The 22,920-nt window shown below is 39.9% G+C and overlaps 1 protein-coding gene across 2 annotated transcripts in view; it reads left to right on the top strand.

Annotated features, from left to right (window-relative positions):
- Window positions 1–22,920, top strand: part of Rora (RAR related orphan receptor A) — a 675,937-nt gene that overhangs the window by 637,198 nt on the left and 15,819 nt on the right. For both annotated transcript variants that reach the window (XM_046460899.2, XM_046460900.2), the window contains 3 exons: window positions 13,242–13,383; window positions 15,870–16,265; window positions 21,945–22,066. In XM_046460899.2, coding sequence (XP_046316855.1) covers window positions 13,242–13,383; window positions 15,870–16,265; window positions 21,945–22,066 — 660 coding nt within the window. The remainder of the gene's footprint in view (window positions 1–13,241; window positions 13,384–15,869; window positions 16,266–21,944; window positions 22,067–22,920) is intronic.

Raw genomic sequence — 22,920 nt, 5'->3', positions numbered from 1 at the left:
TTTTTATATAAATTACCTGCCTTTCAGGAGTGGGGAGCTTCTATTTAGAGGAGATTTGAATTGTTCATCTCTATGGTAAACTTCAAGGTTCTGGCTTACCAAAAAGGAAAAAAGAACATTATACCTTTTCTCCCTCAATTTGCTCTTCCTCAAAAGTAATTAACTAATTTTTTTAATGAAATGAAATAAACTGCCTGGGCTGTGCCATCCCAGGATGCAGGAGAGTGATCTGCCGATGTCAGCTGTCACCCCGTGATCTTCAGAGTTGACTTGGCTGACGGGCTGGGCAGCTGTTGTCCTTCACCTCATCCTCACTCTGCATTCATCCCCTCAAAGCCATGTCTCTGGTAGAAATGGCATGGACACTCTGAAAGAAAGGCATTTAGATAGCAGTGCTTGCCTACTAGGGGTCCCCAAGCACATGGAGATTTTTGTGGGTGACATATGACTTCAGTGTTGTCTTAAAGGACAGGGTCCCAGGCAGCATCCTGGATACCAGTTCACTACTCTTTCCCTTCATTTTGCCCAAGAAACTGATCACTCCATCTGAGTCCATCAATAATGTCACATGTAGTTTATGTGACAAAGTGAAGTGAATATCTGAGAATTAAGTCTAGAGAAAGGACAGGCAGGGGTCAAGATGGTTGATTTTGTATGAAATACCCCAACAGTTTGCAAGATTAATTACCAACATGCTATTCAATAAAACTGGCTGAGTACCACTTGTGTTTCCATAGGTATAAAAAATATAAACCTTTTTACTCGCAACAATTATCCAAAAATAAAAATACAAAAATCATAAGAACACAAAGGACAGCTATTATTTCACAGTTGTTGTTTTTGTAGATTCCCTTCCAGATTTTTGTCCAATACGTCCTCAGTGCCAAGTGAATTTTAGTTATCTGTGGTTCTGTACCTCTGCTCTGTTGACTTTATACAGTGAAAGCCAGTGAACAGTTACATGTAATTTTATTAACAGACTTGAACTATGCCCAACCTGGGATTTTGTACAGTGTTCTGTGAGAGTTGTTGTTGGGTTTATTTTTTTGTTTTGTTTTGTTTTGTTTTGACACATGTAGTATCTATTCTGCAATTTAGTTTCTCTCTGCTTTAACTAACAATTTTATTTCTAGTTATAGTGAAGCCAAGGGACTTCTACCCTTCATGTTAATTATTTATCATGTTGTAACCAGGTGAAGGTGGTTATATCATGACCAATTGTAAATAATTTATCTCAATGGTAGTATAATTAGACATAAGGAATACTTATAATTAGATATATCAAATAATATCTAGTAAGAGCAAAGTGACTCCATCATTTTCTGAGCTAATAATTTTGTGAGTGTATTTCACATTGCATTTTAAAATCAACAACCTGAAACCATAAGAAACTAGAGAACTTGTTTGCTGTTTGCTGAAATAATTATCTGTTTTCCCACATATTTGCTCAGGCGAGCATTACATATGAGCAGCAAAAAAAAAAAAAAAAAAAGGCAGATATTTTGACAGTTCTTTCTCTTATTCCTGGCTCTCCCCAGCTTACCCTCTTCTCATCCCCTTTGCTACCCATGGACAGACAGTCCAGCACTGTGCTTACGTTATGCTCGGTAACCCAGGCAAGTACTCTACCACTGAGCCACATCCCTACCCCACCAGACTGCCTGGGTTGGAATCCCAGCTCTGCCACTGGCCAACTGAAGCACCCATTGAACAGCTCTGGGGGTCAGTCAGTTCCTCCATCTGCATAATAGGGATAGCAATTGTAGTTACTTCATGGAGTTGACACAGGCTTTCAGGTAAAGCACTCAGGATAGTGCCAGGCATGGAACAAGCACTTTCAAAGTGCTGGCTGTAGTTTATCATCATCCCAGGCTAAACTCCCTAGTGCCTTGGTAATGCTGCTTCACATAGTCAGCTGTTGTTTCTGGGATATCTATGGGTCCAGTCTTGATTTTTGTGGGTATTGGCAACCTGTTATGTAGAACCTGCCAAGGAAAACAACAATAATCTGAGCACTCCCTTGGGGCTTCACACTGTAAGCACTCTAAAGGATCCATAGACATAGAAGACCTAATCCTCCCCTCAAGCAGTTTATGGTCTAGTTGTAGAGAAGAGGCCAACACAGGGAAAGGTAAATAGTAGTGTTAAGAGCTAACTAATAGAGTAAAGCCACAGTCCATGATATGACACAAAAGCACACATCCACGAGGCAGCATGGTTGGGGAGCTTAGAAGACTGTGGCCAGCCAGGTTTCACTGAGGAGGAACCAACAGTAGGCCAGGGATGGAGACGGACTTGCCAGGGCAGCAGGATTGGGAGGACATTCTGGGCTAGGGAGGAGGGAGAGTGAGAAACATCAGAGGCAAAAGTCCAGAAATAGGGAGGTCTTCAGTGTATTCAGTGTATTTAAGGAACAGTATATAACCCAGTTTGACTGAAGCAAGGTCACCTTCTGTGGAAAGTGGAAGATAAAGGCAGAGAAGTATGCCATTGCCAAGTTTTTAAGGGTGCTATTAGGCCACAGTTTTCATTATAAATGTATCTTACTTGTTCTTTGGGAAGAAGAAGGGAATAGCATACGATAATATCCAGGAAAGCATGTTTTAGAAAACAGGCCTGTAAGGGTTTCGTTCTGTTAGCTGTTCCTGAGCCCTTGAAACAGAATGTATTCCCTGCTGAGCACAAGAGGGAGTTGGGACAGGCCTGCCAGGGCAGGGCTAGGTCAAGGGACAAGAGGGCAAAGGAAAGGCCAGAGATTAAACTAAAGCAGTAGATGGCAGGATTAAGATTCAACCTTCAAAGTAAGTAAAAATGTGAAGTGTTTGGAGAAGCATGATGATCGGTAAAAGTTTTCTTTGGAGAAATGGTCCGAGCTGTCATTCAATTTCAGAACCTACATTCATCATAAGATACAGTGGCTGTTCAAATGATTAGAGAAGATTTATCTCAAGATAAACACATACACACATTTTAATCCATATCATCTTAGACATTTTTATTATACAATTTTAACTGTGTTTTAAAATGATAATACAATCCAGCATTGAGATTAATGAATTGGCTTCTCATTACATTTAAAACCCTTTTTTTCTTGTTAGATTACAGTAGCATTCTTTGTCAAGGATTTAGTCGTCAATCAATACACTTAATATGATGTCCTATACAAAGCTTCCTTTGCTATACAGTAAAGAGAGTATTTGGAATCTTTCCACAAACATTCTCTTACAATAACTAGAGAAAGACTTTCAAAGATAGAAACATAATTGATAGTACATAATTGATACTTTAATATTTTTTCCTGTAAGAAAATTGTGAAAGCAACTTCTGGGGCTTTTTATGTGTTAGTTTTTAAAAGAAACAAACATGAATGTTCCTTTTAGGCCCAAATTGTCTTTTAGAGTATTCTAATTTCAGTTGGAAAGTCACTAGTCCTGAATCAATTCTATTTTTCAGTATTATTATACTCATGCTTAGTATTTTTATTTTAATGCTTTATAACACCCAGAACCAATATTATAGCTATCCTGTAAGATAAAAATTAGATTTGGGGAAGGACAGCTATTACTGCATCCTTAGGACACCAAAGTTTCAGTTCACTTATAAATAGATGATAAACTGGAGTTATAAATCAGTGGTAGAGCACTTAAATGGCATGCACAAGGCCTTGAGTTCATCCCCAGCACCAGCAGGGGGGAAAAAAGAGCTGTTATATACAGGTGATTAGCAAAAAAAAAAAAATCTTGTTTAGCTAAATCTTCTAGTCCTGCAGTACACACAGGATAGGTACGTGTTAAATCCCAATTTGCATCAATTTGTATAATTCAGGTTGTTGTTGGGTTTTTTTTCTGATATTTTTTATTTGTTTGTTTTGGTCTTAATCGTGTCTCAGTAACTGCTGTCCTTCCTCAGCTTACATAAAACACTGGGCTTGAGGCCCAATGGATGATAGGGCCCTGACATAGTGCCTGGCTCAGGAAAGGTCCCTTCGTGCTTGCCTGGGAATGACGGTTGCTGAATGTGTACACTTGGATTGGATCTGAGTACGGCAAAGCTCAGGCAAAAGCAGACATCTAGACTTACCAAATACAACACAAGGTCAGCTTTAATCAGAGATCATTTGCACAAATAATTCTACAGGGAGGTCAGGCATTATTGAACAAGTAGGGAGTTCAGGAGATCCAAATTTCTGTGATTTATTGCTGCCAGGTGCATGAGTTTGGGGCTGTACTAGCTAACTTTTACAAGTGAGGTTGCCTATTCTTTTCTAAATATCAAATTCCCTTCCTCATTTACTGCTTTGGAGCCTGTTATTCCCGTCTACTCCTCCCACTACACACACACACACACACACACACACACGCAAGCACGCACGCACGCACACTTAAATTTTACCATTTCCTTCATCTCCTTTTCTCCCCAGTCTTAATCTATGTACATCCTCTCTTTAACCCTCAGTATAACTAAATTGACAGTTATCCTCTTTTACACCTTGTACAGATACTTAACTGCCCACATTCACCCAGTGATATTTCTTCCTCACTCTTATGCTTCTGAACATTCTCAAAAGAAAATTCCCAAGACAAATAAAATAAGGACACAGTGTCTCCTTTTACACGTAGAATTCTATGCTCCTTGAGCCTCAGAAAGAAAAGGTGGACATATAACCACTTTTACAGTCCCCCAAATTTCCAGTTTTTAGTTGTGTTGCAAAATACAATCAACGGGGCAGGCATATGAGCATTCACAATAAATCTCAGAGTTATGAATAAATCTTGGTTGTCAAAAGCAAATGTGTAGCCGCTCCAAAGCGTCTGCCATTAGAATTCAGCAAGGCAGCTGTCAGCTGTTTTCTTGTAATTAAACAGCCAATGAGCAGCTAATTAAGACATATGTGTATACAGAAGTGGAAGTGGGTATGTTAATGAACTGTAGGAATCAATTCATTAAGTGAAAATTGTCAAAAGACCAAACATCAGATCAGCATTTCAGCCTGTGCATCTCTGAGAAGGCGCCCCAAGCAGGAGGGGACACCCTCAGAGCAAGACCCCCCAGCTCTTCCTAGCCACACCTACAGTTCAGCCTCCAGCCAGCCCACACCTTTTGGGCAAGCTATTAATAACCCCAATAGGAAATGTCATGTGGATTTCAAACTTCATATAAAGTAGATGTGGCAAATGAATGTTTCACTACTTATGCAGAAACTGGTGTTTAGTACCCTATCAAATGCCTTCTCTCTCGCCTGCCCCATTATATAGCACATCAACTACAGAACTGAAAAGTGGCTTCTTTACTTGTTTGTGTTGTTATTTGTTCACCTGGGTTGTTGTTGTTTAGTCTGCACTTCTGGAAGATGCATTAAAAAGCCTGTGGTGTTTGGATGCACCTAGGATTCATGGATCAAATCCTGGCTTCTCCCCTTACCTATTTGACTTTGAACACATAGCTTAACCTCTCTGCACTTTAATTTTCTTATTTGTAAAACAGACATAAAAATGCTTAGTTTGCAATTGTTAAGTTGTCGTGAACTATAAGTAAGGTTTGCACAGTTTCTAGCATAGAAGGGGGCCAAGAATCTGATTGTCACCACTGCTTTGATCACAGCCATTATTTTTCCCTCTGGTCTTTCATCCAAAATGTGTTTGTTGACTTCTCTAAGTACTGGATTAGCTACTCCAATGAACAAGGCAGTTGGTGAGAAAGATGAATAAATTAGCAAGGTAAGGGCTATGAGGGGGATAAATTCAGGGCTCTAGAGATACACATGGGTGGAGTTCTTCAACCAGATTTGGGAAGGGCCAAGTCAAAGAAGGTCCAAGAGAATGTGAATACCTCAGTGAATTCTGAAGGAAAGGGGTTTCCAGCAAGAGGCAGGGACAGGGTTCCTTTGGAAAACTTGGAACACAGTAGTAACTCAACATAGCATGAGGCTGAGAAGAGGATCAAGCATGGCAGAGAGGTGCCTGGACAGGTGGTCATCACCTGCTCGTCAGTAGGCACCATTGAATGTTTATAAGCAGGGAAGTGACTTGAGCAGTTCTGTATTTTAGGAGATCTTTAGTGACTGTGTGAAATGGACAGAAGGGATGAGAAATGAAGCAGGGCTGCCAGCAGTATAATAGCCAATTCAGGAGACATACATGTGGCAACTCCAGGAAATTGCAGTAAAGATGGAGAAAAGTTGATGGATCACAGAAATATGAAGGTGGTGAGAAGCTGCCTGAATTGTCAACTGTTTGGGTTGTGGATGGGCAGGAGGCAGAGATGCAATGAAGCTATCTTTCTACCTTGAGTGACAGGGGAGCTGAGGTAGATGGTACCTATCAGTGAGCAAGAAAACACTGGAGGAGACCAGGCTAGGAAATGGGCAGTGGGTTTAGATATGTTCTGTTCTGGAAAGAAGAGAAAACCGTTTGTCTTAAGTTCTTGGAACTTGTGTGGGTAGAGGAAAAGGTGATGGGGCCCTAGAAAGCCAAACCACAATTTTGGATAGATACCTATAGGAAGTAGGGAGGACTCTTTCAAAAATCTAATGGTAAGCTGGTGACCCTGTAGGAAGTGGTCTCAGCCCAGTCACATGCTTGCACCCTGTAAAACAAAGTGTGTATGTATGTACCTAACTGGTGTATATTCCATTAAAGTAATTTCACATAATTTACAAATAATAACAAAACATATAATATTCTTTATTGTAAATTTCGTGCAGACACTTGATTCTCACTGAATACTCTTAATGGGTTTTGCTGAACTGTTCCATCTCTGCCTGTAGTTGCAGCTGACAAAAGTCTATAGTTCCAACTTGAATCTTGGTTGATGTTTCATTTCCCTTAATGAACAAGAAGAAAGTGAAATGACATTTTGAACTTCACTCATTCATCAGTGATGATATAAACAATTTTGCTGAATCAGATCAGAGTTCTCAAATACCAGAAGAGCATTTCCTCCATTTTTCTACTATTCACAATGAAATGGCTACACACAAGGCATACTTTCAAGTTCCATCTGCATCACTGTCATTTTCTGCATCACTTTTTAAATTCAGACCACAAGCAAAGCAGTAAATCAAGCCTTGATTGGCAGCATTTGCCAATTTCTGTGGTGTAAATACTCACCATATGGCCATTTCAAGCTACCCAACATTCCCTCTCACTGAACACAGAGTGGAGAAGAGATGTACAGTAGCACACTATTATACAGTATTTCCACCTTTCAGCTATAATTGTTACAAATAATTTCAAGAGCACATGCTGGCAAAATAATAAAATAATTAGTTGATTTTCAATAATGGTTAGGTTTAGCAACTGGATTTAGCAACAAACTTCCTGGAATTTTAGCAATCAATTTTTACACTCTGATATGAACCTTCTTCTGGACACCAGGGCCTCAGTCCTGATCCTGGGAAACTCCAATCTAGTGGGGATAGTAAACAAATTCATAGTGAACAGCCATATTTAAAAGTATTGGGGAATAGACTTTTCCAGAAAGTGGTAGGCAGACATCAGAAATAAAACTCAAAGGCATATTGAGGGCAAAGCAAAGTAACGGAGGAAATGCTAGAAAGAAGTCTTTGAGAATGGAAATTGAGGCAGAAGTTTGATATGTGGGAACTCCGTGTGTCAAAAGGTGAGACTGTGTGACATCAGTTCTTTAGTCCAACACCTAAGAGAAAATACTTAAGTGGCAGGGCACTGGACTTAAAGTCAGGCTTTTGAGTCAACTTTTTCTCAGTACTAACACTGGGAGTACCAGCCCTGGGACCTTTAACTCTAAAGGCCTGTATATTATATTATTTGCGATGACTGAATGCTGCCACTAGGTGGTGGTAATGTGCCGCACTCTCACTAAGAACTACCTGAAGTTCATCAGGATGACTCTGCTTAAGCCCACCATGTTTGTAAATGCACATCTTCATGTATTTTGACATCCATTAAAAAAAAAATTATGAAAGCCAATGAAGTAATTCATTAACTCATCCTTTATAAACAATAAAATTGCAAGACTATATACTTAATGTCTTTCCCAGCTTCTCACAGTTCCAGCACCTTCTTTTCGGTACACAGTGCCTCCATTCCTCCCCAGACTCCATGCACTGACTTGTGCTACCCCTGTTCTCTGTATGATGACCTCAGACTGCCCAGCCCTGAAACTCATGTTCCAGGTCTACTTCAACCTACCTCCTCTACTATTGCTCCCCAGACAAGATCCTATTTGTACTCTTAGGAGCATATTGCTTCTTTTAGGTAGGAAAGTTCTTATTATACTTCCTCCTTCTCTTCTAATCGCTCTCTCTCTTATGTCTTCTTTAGCTTTTAATATTTTATCAGGTTAGCTTCCCAAACACTTAAACCTCTGAGAAACCCCCAAGGACTGCTGAAAAGAAGTTTAAAGTAGAAGAAAGCCAAACTCTTATTCTTTCTGAAATGCAAAGTTCAGTGTTCTTCTGAGTCACAGAGGCTTACCCACTCTCTCCCTTCTCAGGTCTCACTTTATAACCCTGCTTAACCCCTCCTATCTGGTATTCTCTAGTTCTCCTTGTGGGTGTGACTCTGTTGACTTAGTGCAAAAGCTAGCTCTCTTCTCTGGTTTTTAGCTGTGCCACTCCCAGAACTTCTTAGCAAGACTTTCCCTAGTGGGCTCAATTGAGGACCAAATGATGATACCAAGAGCAAGATATGTCCCGTTGCTTGCTTTCCCCAAACCCTTCCAAACTTACACATCTCAGTAGTGTGGTCCTCTTCTGAGTGGACAGCTCAGAAGCCACATTAGTTCCAGACACAGGGCCACTCCTCCAGGCATTCATGGAGTGCCTTGTGGATGCACTTCAAGTTTAAGGCATAACCACTCAGACAGCATTTGTGGTAGTGACTGTGTGCCCTGGCTGTAAGTTTCATTGTCATTTTATTTGTAAATGAACCAACGTGATCGAGATAGAGGTGTGGTGTATCAAAGGGGGCAAAATTTTCTGGTCAGAAAAGAGGGGAAATGATAGAATCACAAGAGTGATTTTTTTTCATGTAACTCCTAACCCATATCTGTTGCAGCTGTAGAGGAGGATTTTGTGACATGTCTAGGCAGTATTTCTTTAAGGTATATTTCTTAAAGAATAATTACTAGCTGCACAGGTGCAGTAGTGAACCTAGCAGCCTAGGTTAACTAAAGGGCCTCATCTATAGGAAAACACACCAAATCAGAGTGGATCAGCCTTGCTATTTGATTATGCATACCTTGTTGCTTTTTTTTTTAATCTTTACAGTAATTAAATGATTGCCTTTTATGAAAACAATGAAGGAGGAATTCCTTTGACAAACAGGGGAAACATTAAAAAAGGACAATAGTATGAGTTTTAGAAGAACCTATGAAAATTTTTACCCTGGCTTTACCTTATGCTAGAGGGGATATTATGAGCAAGTCTCTGCACCCTCATAAGGCTTTCTTCAGCCCTGAAATAACAGAAATGAAAGTATCTGCCTTGTCCTTGTCGAAATTAAATGTCATGATCCACATAAAGCACAGAGTGCCTAGCACATCTTAAGAGCTATTTAACAGTACCTAGGTCTTGTTCTAAACAGATGTCAAAAGATACATAGACTTGCAAATGACTATCATGAGGAATAAAGTCTGTTATAGTCACAAACCCTGGGAATGGGATCCATGTCAGGCCATGCAGGGGCCACACAGGGAAGCACCACAGTCAGTCAGGAGGTAAAGGGAAGACAGGAGCTCCTGGGCCATAGGAGCTGTATTGTGGTTTCCATGGGAAGGAAGTGCACCACAGGGGGAGCAGACCCATGACTAGCTAGTTTGTTCTACTTAATAGTTATGGGGTGCAGGGCCTAGGGTTGTTTCTGGTGGTCTTCTTGCTGACCCAGGAGTGGTAAGGGCTGGGGAATATTGGCTGGGAGTCTGAAACCTAATCAAGGAGGTTGTGACCTGGCTCTGACCTGGTTGGTATGCATTCAAAAGGTACACTGCAGGCAAGTTGCTTGCTTTCTGTAGGGATTAGCTGGTCCTGGGAAGGGTAGTGCCTCAGCAAGGCCCCAAGATGTCAAAGCATCTAACGTGCAGAACTAAAAGATATGATTAATACAATCATTAAGATTGATCTATCTATCTATCATCATGCCCTCTAATTCCTTTGTGGTAGAGAAGACTGATGGCTATATACGGCTTCTGTGCTAATATTCAGGAACCTTATTTACCGTAGTGTGGTATCAAATTAATATGCGGAAACTAAAAGCCAGCATCCTTTTCATTAATGACCCTGAAGAGCTGTGTGTAGTCTGGATTTCAGACTTTTGAAAGAAGTAAAACAGCTAGAGAGGATCCCAAGAAGAAACACTAAAGGTAGAAAAGACCCTATAAAGGAAGATTGACAGATGTGGTGATTGGGGCTACAGGAGACACTTCCCCAAGAGAGTTTGACAGCCCTCAGCATTGGTTCCATTTAAAGGAAACCAGAGTGTGCAGACGTTATCCATATTCAAGAATTATTTAAAACCAACCACAATGGGCTCAATATGAAGGCAGCAAAATTCAACCCCAACTAAAGGAAAAACAAATAACCTCCTGAGCCAAGGCACCTGCAGTGGTAACAAACACACAGGGTATGAGTGGGAGCTGGGTCTCAGGAAAGAGATAAACACCTTTCAGCTTTGACAGAGATTATGTGTCTCAGACTGAAATGAACACCTAGACCGGTGACCTCTTGGTGTCTTTTTCTAAGGATTATCCGCCCCTGTTACCACTTATATTTTCTTGACTTCTCTCCATTAAGTCCAAAGAAAGCTTTACTTCTCACTTTCTTTTCACAGGGTACAACACACACACACACACACACACACACACACCACAGCTTTATATATCGTGAGAACAGATTGCTTTACAGAAGAGATCAGACTTGATATAGGGTAGATTTCAAGTACAGTGCAGATCTGGGTCCCCAGGATTGCCTATGTTTAGGTTAGCAGCTTAGAAGGGTGCAAGAAGGAGTGAGAGCTGAGGATCTGCCTCCTACCATCTTCCCAGGCTGATTTGCAAAAGTAAACAAGAGGGAACCGAGGTCACATGCATCGTACACATTGACTTGGTCCTCAGAGACCCCAGTCATCACAGAAGGAAGCAGATGAACTCGATTGTTCTTCCCAAGTAGTTCACATATCTTTCCATTTGTACAGTGTAAAAAAATCAGAAAGCACAGATGAAAAGAAACTTAAAATCACCTGTGGCCCCACCAGACACAGCTAATGATTTTTTTTTTTTCATTTTAGGGCATAATTTGTCTAAAGCTTCTTCTAAATATATAGGTTCCTTTTCTTTTTAGTCAAAAAATTTGATGATACTGGGTTTATTTCTTTTAAAATTCAGAAGTATATTTTATCATCTTTTTATAACAATTGTATTTCTGAAATTCCATTAACAGATGCTAAATTCCATTGTATGTGTATACAATATGATTGTCACTAGTGTTGACATTTAGGATCTTTCTAAATTTTTTCATATTGTAAATAGTGCAGCAAAAAATGTTCTTATAGGTGAATCTTTATGCCATTCTTAATATTCCCTTAAGGTATATTTCTTAAAGGGTAATTACTAGCTGCACAGGTGCAGTGGTGAACACCTGTAATCCCAGCTACTCAGGAGGCTGCTACAGGAGAATCACAAATTTATGGCTGGCCTGGGCAACTTAGCAAGACCTTGTCTCAAAATAAAAACTAAAAAGGGTTGGGGTATAATTCAGTGGTAGAGCACCCCTGATTTCAATCCCCAGTACTGTTTAAATAAAAAAGAAAAAAATGTAATTAATGGCTCAGTGGGCATGTTTCTAACAATTTTGATGTAACTGACAAGTTGGCCTCTAGAAAATTCCTTCAGTGGAAGAATACCCTTACCCCAACTACTTGTCAAGTTCTTCCGGACTTCACTTTCCCCTCTTCACCAGCGTCCCCTTTGCTGGGATCACATATCTTCACCATTAAAGCTTTGAAGATGCTTTTGTACCCTTCGTGGCTCTGCTTCATAGAAATTACTCTATTTATCCTATTTTTCTTTTGAGGACATGTCTAGCTAGCAAAACTTCTGAAAGATAAGTCAACAATTAAAAGATAACCAAAGCCCCTTCCTTGTATATTTGAAATTGAGAAATATACTTCTAAATAGCATTTTGGTTAAAGAAATTTATGACAAATCTAGAACATGTTCAAGTGGATAATAATGAAAATACTGCATAGTAAAACTTGTGGATTGCTGCTGAAACATAACTAAAAAGAACATTTGCAGCTATAAGAATAAACACCAAAATCAATGAGCTAAGAATCCTGCTCAGAAAGTTAATAAACAAACAAAAATTAAATTCCTGAGGCTAGTAGCTCCTTGTGCACCTTCATGCACCTTCTCATTTTCAAAACAGTACTGGACACATAAGAGGAACTTGAGGGACCTCAGACTGAATTTGTTAAATCTTAAAAGGCCATGACTCTGAACACTGGTATTACAAACTGTCAAGGACTGAGAAAGAGTACAAATCTGGCTGATCTGCCAAAATAATCCATCCAAGTGTCATCTAACTGCTTGCACCAGGACCCAGGGAGTGAGAGATGTCTAAGAGGCCACCATGGTGCATCGGGATCACAGTGCTCTAGGTCATGGTGTGGCTGCATTTTCCTTAAATCTGGGCATCCAGTTTGTGTTTATTTTGCTAAAAATATTCTGGAGCTTGGCTTGGTGGTACATGCCTGTAATCCCGGAAACTAGAGAGATTAAGGCAGATTTGGGGCCAGCCTCAGCGATTTTGTGAGACCCTGTTTCAAAATAAAAACTAAAAAGGTCTGGGAATTTAGTTCACTGGTAAAGCACCCTGGGTTCAATCCCTAGAAAAAAAATTAAAATATATTTTGAAGATAAAGGTTAAAGACAAACTCCTTTGTATCAGTCCATCGAACACATTGCTTCTGATCATCAGAAGGCAAGAGCAGGAGTCTTATCTTGTGCCTTTTACATAGACAACTGTCGGTTGAAGTTTAAAAAAGTTTTGCATGTGTAAGGGATGGAGTATTAGGCTCTGGGGATCAATTTTACCCAAGGAAAAAGAAGTGACTTTAATTTCATTAATGGTCTCCTGGATGATTCTGCTACAAGTTTAATTCTCCATTAAATATTAATGCTGCTCAGTGCTTAGTATACTGCCTTGAGTATCATACCACTCAAACTGACACTAACCTGTTTTATATTTTATAACTGAATCACAGGGCTTTTTCAGGAGAAGTCAGCAAAGCAATGCCACCTACTCCTGTCCTCGTCAGAAGAACTGTTTGATTGATCGAACCAGTAGAAACCGCTGCCAACACTGTCGATTGCAGAAATGCCTTGCCGTAGGGATGTCTCGAGACGGTGAGCTCCCACAGCATGGGGTTGTGAAACATGGACCCAGATCTGCCAGGAGATGCCCTCTCCCCACCCTCGCCCATCCCAGGCACCCCTGGCAGCGCTGCGGAATCCACAGCAGTTTTTTCTCCCCATAATTTACCAGAGTCAGCTGCCTGGCCCATGGGGAGTAGGGGGCAATATAGAGAATTGTCCCATAAGGTTTTCTAACATCAGAAGTTACAGGTAGATGAATTTATTGAAGGCAAGTGTCATCTAAAGGACTTTAATGAATATAATTCCTCTGGACATTTTCCCCCATAGGAAGCACATGCCAGAACTAATTGTTACCTGCCTTACCCTAGTAGTGTGCTGGCAGTTGGGATGAAGGAAGTTTTATGCTAACTGGATCTTTTGAATCACATGCCCAGGTCAAATATTTGTACATGCAGAATGTTTGAAAATAGTGCAAAGTGTGGCTAAAGGACAAATGCTCTTTTCATTAAAAGAAGTTATTTTAAGGAAAAGAGACCATCTACCATTCAATTATAGAACATTTTGAGATCTTCCCGGAAAACTATCTTAAGTGCACTGAATAATCAACACCAGATTTCAAGGCAGTTATTCTTATACATGGAAACTGGGCAGAAAGTACAGCAGGTCCATTTTAGGGACTTTCTCAACATGCTGGCTGTCTTGAGAGATCCCATCGAAGGAAGCTGTCTCCTCCAGTGGAATGGTAGCCTGTGGGCCACCTGTCTTCTCCATAGTCACATGCTCTTAGGGTCACAGACCCACCCAGGCATGACCCACCTACAAGGCCCCCCGTATTCCCCTACAAAAGTAAAGTTGTTATCATCAGAAGATACAAGTCACAGAACTTATGCCATTTTCTCAGAAATTCCTGAGACACACAACTCTGCAGGGTTCCTCTTCCAATGGCACTAAACTGACAAAGATAGGTACATCTCTTAGGAACCTGCAAGTTAAAATTACAATGTTATGTGTGCATTTTTTCAAGAGCTGTTCCTTGTATTTCACTTATTGGGAGATAACTGTTGTTAATGTTAAGGCAAAAGTTAAAGCATAATCGCAGAGTATGTTTCACCTATGGGCATGAATCCTGTTGGAGGTCCTAAAGTATCCTTAAATGCAAAAAATTAAGTAGCTACAGTATGCCTTTTGGAAAATTTACATATGAAGAGATAGCATGGATGGAATTAGGGGATTATGAAACTATGGGCCTGAAATTCAGAGCCCACACCAAAATCTCTTTACCATCTAACTGGCCCCATCTAAGTTTGTTATCTGAGTTGTAGAAACTGAAAACTGACCACTATTCTAGTTCACTTTTTTCCTCTGTGCAGAAAGACAGTACATCCTCCTTGATAGAAGAGTCCAGCACCTGGCCAGTTTGGTGGCCATGGTTCCAACTTTATTTCCCTCTCTCCCTCTTCCTGCCCCAAACTCGTGTGACTTTACTCCTCCAACCAGGAGTAAATTAACCAACAATCAGGAGAACCAAGTCCTCCAGCAGAGGCTTTATTCACATATAGAATCCAGCTGAAAAACAAATTAGTGGGGAAATTCAGACCAGGAAATCATAAGGTTTTTTTTTTTTTCTCCTTCTCCTCCTCCTCCTCCTCCTCCTCCTCCTCCTCCTCCTCCTCCTCCTCCTCCTCCTCCTTTCTTCTTTCTTCTTTCTTCTTCTTCTTCTTTCAATTATCTGGGTGTTTCAGAAGAAATCATTTGAGATTCTGAATAAACTGAAAAAGTGCTCAGTCACCACTTCACTTAAATTATGGAGACACATCCCAAGGAGAAGCATCACAAACACAAATCCACCCAACAGGGATCTTATATAGTATTTGCCCTTTCAAAATCTTGATATCCATTCTACTCAAGGCTAAAAGAAATCCACAGAAAGTGTCACTTAAAGAATGGTCCAAGGATTTCACAGGGGCTGCCAGGACCCACAAGTGGAGGAGGGGGCTTCTTAGATCAGGCCTTTCCATAAAGCTTCAAAGCCAACCAAGAAGAACCTCATTCAAGTGTACAAAACTGAGAACTGAATGAAAGTTGAGGTCGCCTTCACCTTGGTGTGCTCTGTGAGTCTTTGCATTGCTGCTCCTTGGTCTGAATGCTGGGGAGAAGGAAGAGGCCTAGGCTAGTTTTATAGGTGGTAAGCGAACAAGTGCCTTAGGTGACATCTCAGTGGTGCCCAGTGAGCCCAAGGATATGTGATGGCAGAAAAACAGGGAGGATTATCCAAGCATTCCCCTACCATCCTGAGTCTGTTTCTGAAACATCAGTTTCTCTGGGGTGTGCATTTTCCAGGGAAAGATGGAGCCAGCCTGTGTGGGGTGGGACTGTTTTTACCTCCGGATGTCCTTATTTTGTGATCATGTGGCTATTGATTGAGATTGAGACTTCAAAGGAAACCGTAAAGACTGCAGGAGAGGATAATGAAGAAAAGCACATTTACATGGTACCGTTTGGCTATTTTCTTCCAGCTGTAAAATTTGGTCGAATGTCGAAAAAGCAGAGAGACAGCTTATATGCAGAAGTGCAGAAACACCGGATGCAGCAGCAGCAGCGCGACCACCAGCAGCAGCCTGGAGAGGCTGAGCCGCTGACACCCACCTACAACATCTCGGCCAACGGGCTGACAGAGCTTCACGAGGACCTCAGTACCTACATCGATGGGCACACCCCCGAGGGCAGCAAGGCCGACTCTGCTGTCAGCAGCTTCTACCTGGACATACAGCCCTCCCCAGACCAGTCAGGGCTTGATATCAATGGAATCAAACCAGAACCCATATGTGACTACACACCAGCATCTGGCTTTTTTCCCTACTGTTCGTTCACCAATGGAGAGACTTCCCCAACGGTGTCCATGGCAGAACTAGGTAATGTCTTGCATGCTTCTGCTGGGATGCTCTGCTTACGCCCTGGGTAGTAAAGGGGTATGTTTGACTTTCCTCTGATGAGTTATGTTGTTAAAATGATGCAGTTCACTGTTACCATCTAGGCTACTTCAGATTCCAGCCCACTCCCTTGCTTTTGACTGTCCATCATTTCCCATAAATGCTTAGCCTCTCAGCATCAAAAATGAGACAAAATTAAGGAAAATTCTGCAGAAAACATTAAGCATAGGGAATGGTCACATTAACTTCAACATTTTTTTTTTTACTTTAGTCATATTCCAGATATTGCTTTGTACCTAAGGTCACCAAAAAATGGCAGTTTACAAACTGAACCTGGCCCACAGACATGTTTTTTGGCCAGCACAGAATTTTTTAAAGTGTTTGGTTACTAAAATTAAACTTGCTTTTGTTTTGTTTTGTTTTTGATGGACACATAATAATTTGCATTATGGAGAAAAATGTGATGCTTTGATACATTGTGTAATAGTTAAATAAGAGTATTTACCATATCTATTCCCTCATACATTTATAATTTCTTTGTAGTGAAAAATTTTAAAATTCTCTCTACTAGTTTTTTTTAAAAAATATTCATTACCACACGGTTAACCACAGTTACCCTATTGTGCCATAAAACACTAGAACTTATTTCTCCTATATAACTGTAAGTTTGTACTTGGTCAGTCTCCCCTACCCCCATCCCAATAAACTTGGACAGTTATGAAAACTTTAGATTTTCAGCTATTTGTATAAGGGGAGGAAAACTAATTACGCTGGACCGGGCTTTGTGAATGTCAGCATCCAACTGGTACCAGTCAGGGGGTGACACCTCCTGATAGGCCCACCCCCACTTCTTCCATTTGTATCATTTGTCCTGTCCCCTATACACATTTATGTATACTATAAATATTAAAAATAAATTAGCTTCTTCACCTGAGGATGGATATTGTTGACCAAATTTATATTTTATATAAGGCTCACCATACCCCACCCCCTCAATCCCATTTCCTTATTGCTGGCACATGACTGCTTCTTGGGAGACGTGACCTAGAAATGTTGATAACACAGACAATGGAAAACTTTCCATTTCGAGGAAGTTATATTAACATCCTCTGCTATATTTAATCGATTTTTAAATACAGCACTATTATTAGAAAAACTTTGACAAGAACCTTTGCAGTTTTAGAATTTGATCTTCTCCTCCTAGTTATTCCTCACACAAGGTTATAATCCTTTGGGACATTTCAATTAGTTGCTGTGGAGATGACTAAGTTAATACGAGGAGAGAATGAAGACCTCAGATGGAAAAGAACCAGCAGGTTCTGACTTGAGCACAGAAATCCTCAGTTCACAGAAATAATGGCTGTGTTCTTTAGAGGGTTGCTCCACCTCTGTACCCCATAAAACATCTTTTAAGTGAAATTTATATTTCCAGTAAAATCTTTCTCCAAATAGAACAAATTGAATGTTCTTTAAGGTTTTTACAACAAGCATCTCTTTATGGGTCTAAATTTAAATCCTCAAGAGCAGGGACATGTTAAGCCTGGTCTTTAACCACTGAACAGCATTAAAGGTGTATCACAGCTCTTTTGATTAACAGAGAAACCTCTGAACTAGAAGCCAAGCTGAGCAGATGTAGGTTTGATTTTTTTTTTCTTGAACTAGAACAAAAACCTTCCATTTTTGTCATGAAATCTTGGTTGCCTGAGCCTTAAGCAGAACTATAATGAAAGTAAAATTTTCAGAAATGAATAGGGATTTGATTGAAAGCTGACATGATCCCATGAAAAATGACCTGACTCATTTTAGGTTTGCTTCCACCTTACCATAAATACTAGTGAATCTATCCTGTTTGCTTGTCAAATCTTCAATCCTGAAATAAATCCATAGAGCTTAGCCAAAGTGATGCCCTTGAACATGGCACTTTGGCTAAAAGTGCACTAATACCTGACTGGGGTCAGAAATGGCTGAGCTGATTGTCCCAAGTCACTGAACAAACCAACCTCTTCTTCTATAGCAGTTGCCTCCTGGGGCATCTGGGGAGCTCTGTGCCCTTGTACTTGATATTCTTTTGAAATCACGATTTTTCCCCATGTGTTATATCATATTCTAGGATGAATTAACTCATAACTATGAGTAGACCCAAACTCAAAACTAAACTAGAATTTTTCTGAAAAGGCAAAAGTTGGGTTCTAATTTTCTTTCCCATTTACAGATGCAGAGTAGTTCATGAAACTAAAAGTAGCATGAAAATGACCTAGGACTTACTTTGCCACTGTAAAGCCACATAAAAATCACTTGATATTTCTTTTGTGGCTTAAGTCCTATTGTCCTTTTTAACTGAGACTCTTGATTTCAAAATAAGCAAACGTTGGCATCATATTTTCAACAAATGAAACCAATTGCACAACAGGAAAATTGTAAATTGACATATCCTAAGTACAGTTCTATCTTTCAATAAGAGTACTTACTGCCTGTTACTTTCATTAAAATAGAAATCATATTTCATTAGGAAATTTTACCCTTGATGTGCAGTTGGTACCTGAATTATACATTCCATATTTTTTTAAAGCACTAATTGTGTCTTGTTGACTATAATTGTTAACTAATGTTGTGCAGAAAAGATGAGTGACGTATTGGACATAGAATGAGACAAGTCAGCTTGTGTGAGCTGTGGTCATAGCCTTGCTATAAGTTGTACCAACCACTATAAGTTTTGTGACCTGCAAGCTGCAGTTTCCTTACCTATAGAATATAAAGGTTGAATACAGACTCTGAAGACAGGTTGTCTATGTTAAATACATAGCTCTGCCATTTTCCATCTGTGACACCTTGAAAGATGTCACTTGACTTCACTGTGGCTCAATTTTCTCATCTAATAAATGGAGACGGTACTAGTACCTTTTTCCTGGGATTATAAGGATTAAGTGAGAAAAAATATATATTTTCAGGACAGAAGTAAATTATATGGATCTGGCACATGGCAAATGCTATGTAAGAGTTATTTATTATCATCTCATTAATGTCATTATCTATAACATGAGCAGAGTTTGGACCAGGTGGTATCTGTAGTTCCTTCTCACTATGAAAGTCTGAGTTAGTTGGAAGCCAGGATCTTCCATCTGCAGTGTCTAGACACTGGCAGTACTGATGAAACAGTCATGGCTGAGGAGGGGAACGGACTTGCCCTTGTCACAAAGTGAGATAGATATCTGCTGAGCTCAGACCAGAAAACAGCCCTCCTACCTCCTGTTTCTGAGGTATTTCACTATTCCACGTGGTTTCTCTGAGAAGCCACACTAACTTCTTAACTTTTATTCAGCCTGAACATATTCTCCTTTGCTGAAATGGATATTTAAAAATAGCAAAATGTCTAAAATCTTCGAGTTGCCAAATCTATTATAAATTGAAATCAAAGACAGCAGTTAGCAGTTGGTGAGAATGCAGCTGCTGCCCTCTACTGGTATGTCATCTACATTGCCCTATTCACTAGCTGTTAAAAATCCTGACTCAGGTGGAAGTAAGTGGCAGCTTTGGGGTGCCAGTGTTGGGGATCAAACCCAGGGCCTTGTGCATGCCAGGAAAGCACAGTACCATAGACTTTTATCCCCAGTCCTGGCAACATGTTTGAAGATGAAATGAAAACACAAGGTTCTGACTGACCATATTAACTGGAAAAGAGATACAACCTGCAAGAGAGTACTGTGAACTGCTTCTCACGGGTCACCTGCAGGAGCCCCCAGCTTCCCTGTGAACACTTTTTACTTTAGTGTTTCCATATTTGCAAAACAGGAAAATTGTAAACTTACATTCTAGAAACTACCTCATATAATGAGAGCTCTCTCTATAGAACACAGTTCACTACGTTATTTCTGCATTCATTTTTTGGTTTCCAATTTCCATTATTTTTGTCTGTACTTTCTTCCTCACTAGCATCATTGATTCTAAGATATGCAATTTGCTGGCTTCTCCCTCTTTCCCTCAAATTCTGTCTCTTTCTTTCCTTTAAATGTTTTCTTGTGTTTCTGTTTTATTTTGGTATGCTATTTATTCATGCTGTTTTAGTGTCTGTGTGTTGCCAAATAGGGCCATTAAGATTTATTATGTTTCTGTGTCTCCAAGGAGATTCTAGTTTCAAACTCCATTTAGGTGAACCTGCTCTATTTTCATACAAACAAGTCTCATTCTGTTTGAGGGCGGAAATAACAAATTTACAGACACTCCTAGTAGCATTACCAAGTTTGCATTCAGCACCATTCTTTTAGATGGCTTGCCTGTTATACATCCAAAACCCTGGAAGGAGAGTAAATTTTGGGTATGGTTTCATAGTCACAGAGTCTTGTCAATTCTTCTTTTAAAACATTTTTAATTGCCCTCCTTTTTCAACCTGCTCCAGGCTCTTAATCACTCATAACTAGACTCCAGGAGCCTTCTGATTGGTCCCCCTGCCCCACCTCTCTTGTTTAGTCCATCAAGCATAAAACTGCTTATCCTCTGTCTTTAGGTATGATTTTAAATATGTCAGCTCCCTCTGGAGAATCCTACTAGTTCCCTTTGTTTCATTAGGAACAGATTAAGTCCTCACATTGTAGATTCTCCAGGTGTTGGGCCCTTACTTACCTATATTTCTGTCTTGACACAATTACTTTATCACATCTGCCTGTCCCTATAAATGCCATATTCGGTTCCTTCATCCACCACCCTTCCTATGCAGAGCTGGTGTACCTTCTCACACCCCGATCTCTCCCTGAAAACACTACCCATCCTTTAGTCTTCAATGCCAAGAAGCATCTTCCATTTCAGCATTGATCTCTCCCTTTCTTAATGGTGCCTGTTATCTTTTCCTTTATCTTCTGATGAAATTCACTTTCACACTTTATTATCTAATGCCTTGAATTATCCTTTCAGTATGTTTCATGCATGACCATAGATTATAAATTGCTAGGGAAAACTTCTTTGGCATCCATTTCCTCAAGATTTCAAACTCCTTACTCTCAAGCATAATAACTATGCAGCACATGCTAAGCAATCCTCCCTGTTCTAAGTGCTCACCTTACTTAGTTCTTACAGTGGCCCTGTGAAATAGATATTGTTCCCCTCATTTGAGGAAACCAAAGCCCAGAGAGGTAAAGTAACATACTCAAGATGGCAGAGCAAATAAGTAGCAGGGCTGAGATATAGACCCAGACAGTCTAAGTGCACAGTCTCTCTCTTAACTGCTATTTTCAGGAAAAAACAAAAGAAATGCATAATTGTCATCATAAAAGAATATAATTTCCTGGTTTTTAAAGAGTAATTTTTCCTAGAATATTCAAAAAATTTCAAGAAGAAGCCATGTCAATCATTCCCCATACCTATCTAGGTCAATATCTGTTCATTACCAGATATTGATGTTAAGCACAGAACAAGGTTAAAGTCAGCAGGGCCTCTGAAATCATGGTCTCATCTTGAAATATTGGCTTTGTAAAGTCCCTGTCTTATATCTTCGGGTTCTCAAATACAGAATAGTTCCAAACCGTTTGTTTAAATATGTAAAGATAATCAGAACTCAAAAGCTGGCATTATACTTATTCCTTTCTAAAGCAAATGTTAGGTGGAAAAATTATTATCCTAAGAAAGAAGAATGTGGCTTTTCATGTTTGTGATCTCCTGTTTTCTCCTTAGAACACCTTGCACAGAATATATCTAAATCACATCTGGAAACCTGCCAATACTTGAGAGAAGAGCTCCAGCAGATAACGTGGCAGACCTTTCTGCAGGAAGAGATTGAGAACTATCAAAACAAGGTAGAATCTGAAGGCTCTTTCTTAGGATTGTGGAAATGGTGTTTAGGTAGGCTATTTATTCAGAACCCAAGAATGGTCTCATCAGATAGCAGATTTCTGATTAAAAATTATTCTTCCAGAGATGATCATGTCCTTGAGGGTTTGTCATCCTACTGAGATGCCAGCATGTAAAATTTCAGCAAAAACAAACAAATTCTATTGTGTTTTATAAGTACACACACATCTCCTTCTCTTAGTCACCTGGGGACTAGATCAATCAGCTTCCAAATTCCTATATGAATTGGAATTTGTCCTAGTATCACAGTAGAAGATTTTATAAAGTCCAGAATTTGTTGCAAAAAAAAAAAAAAATCTCAGCCTCATGTTTCCAGTGGTTATTAAGAAGGACTTTAGACAACACGTACAAACATGAGGTTGGAAACTGTGATCATAACTCTGGTCTGAACCTAGCTAGGTAAGTCTGACAGTCCTGCTACTTGCTTTTTTCTATACAACACTCTGATCAATAAGCCACTAAAATGAGAGGGAAAGCTGGAGATGGGATTAAAATAATTTTACCTTTAGTAGAAGACAATGCTTGGGTTTTCCTGATAATCATAGAAAAGACCAAGGGGATTCTCTCTGTTAATCCTCCCTTTCATGTAACATATGGAGAAACTAACACCCCTCCAGCCAGCCAGCGTATGGCTGGAGAGGGAAACATCAGGCCCAGACCATGATTCCTGGCTCCGAATCTAAGGTTTCTTACACCCTATCACTAGTCTTAACAGAGACTGGGGAAAAGTAAGCAAAGACACAGATCCAGGTCTCCCTGTAACTGCACTGGAGAGTGAGTATATAAAAGGAAACTGAGA

This window comes from Marmota monax, unplaced genomic scaffold, assembly GCF_021218885.2.
Source record: "Marmota monax isolate L192 unplaced genomic scaffold, Marmota_monax_Labrador192_F-V1.1 WCK01_AAM20220418_F8-fsc00001, whole genome shotgun sequence".
Lineage (NCBI taxonomy): Eukaryota > Metazoa > Chordata > Mammalia > Rodentia > Sciuridae > Marmota > Marmota monax.
The sequence above is the reverse complement of the archived record's forward strand: the minus strand, read 5'-3'. Positions and strand labels throughout refer to the sequence as shown.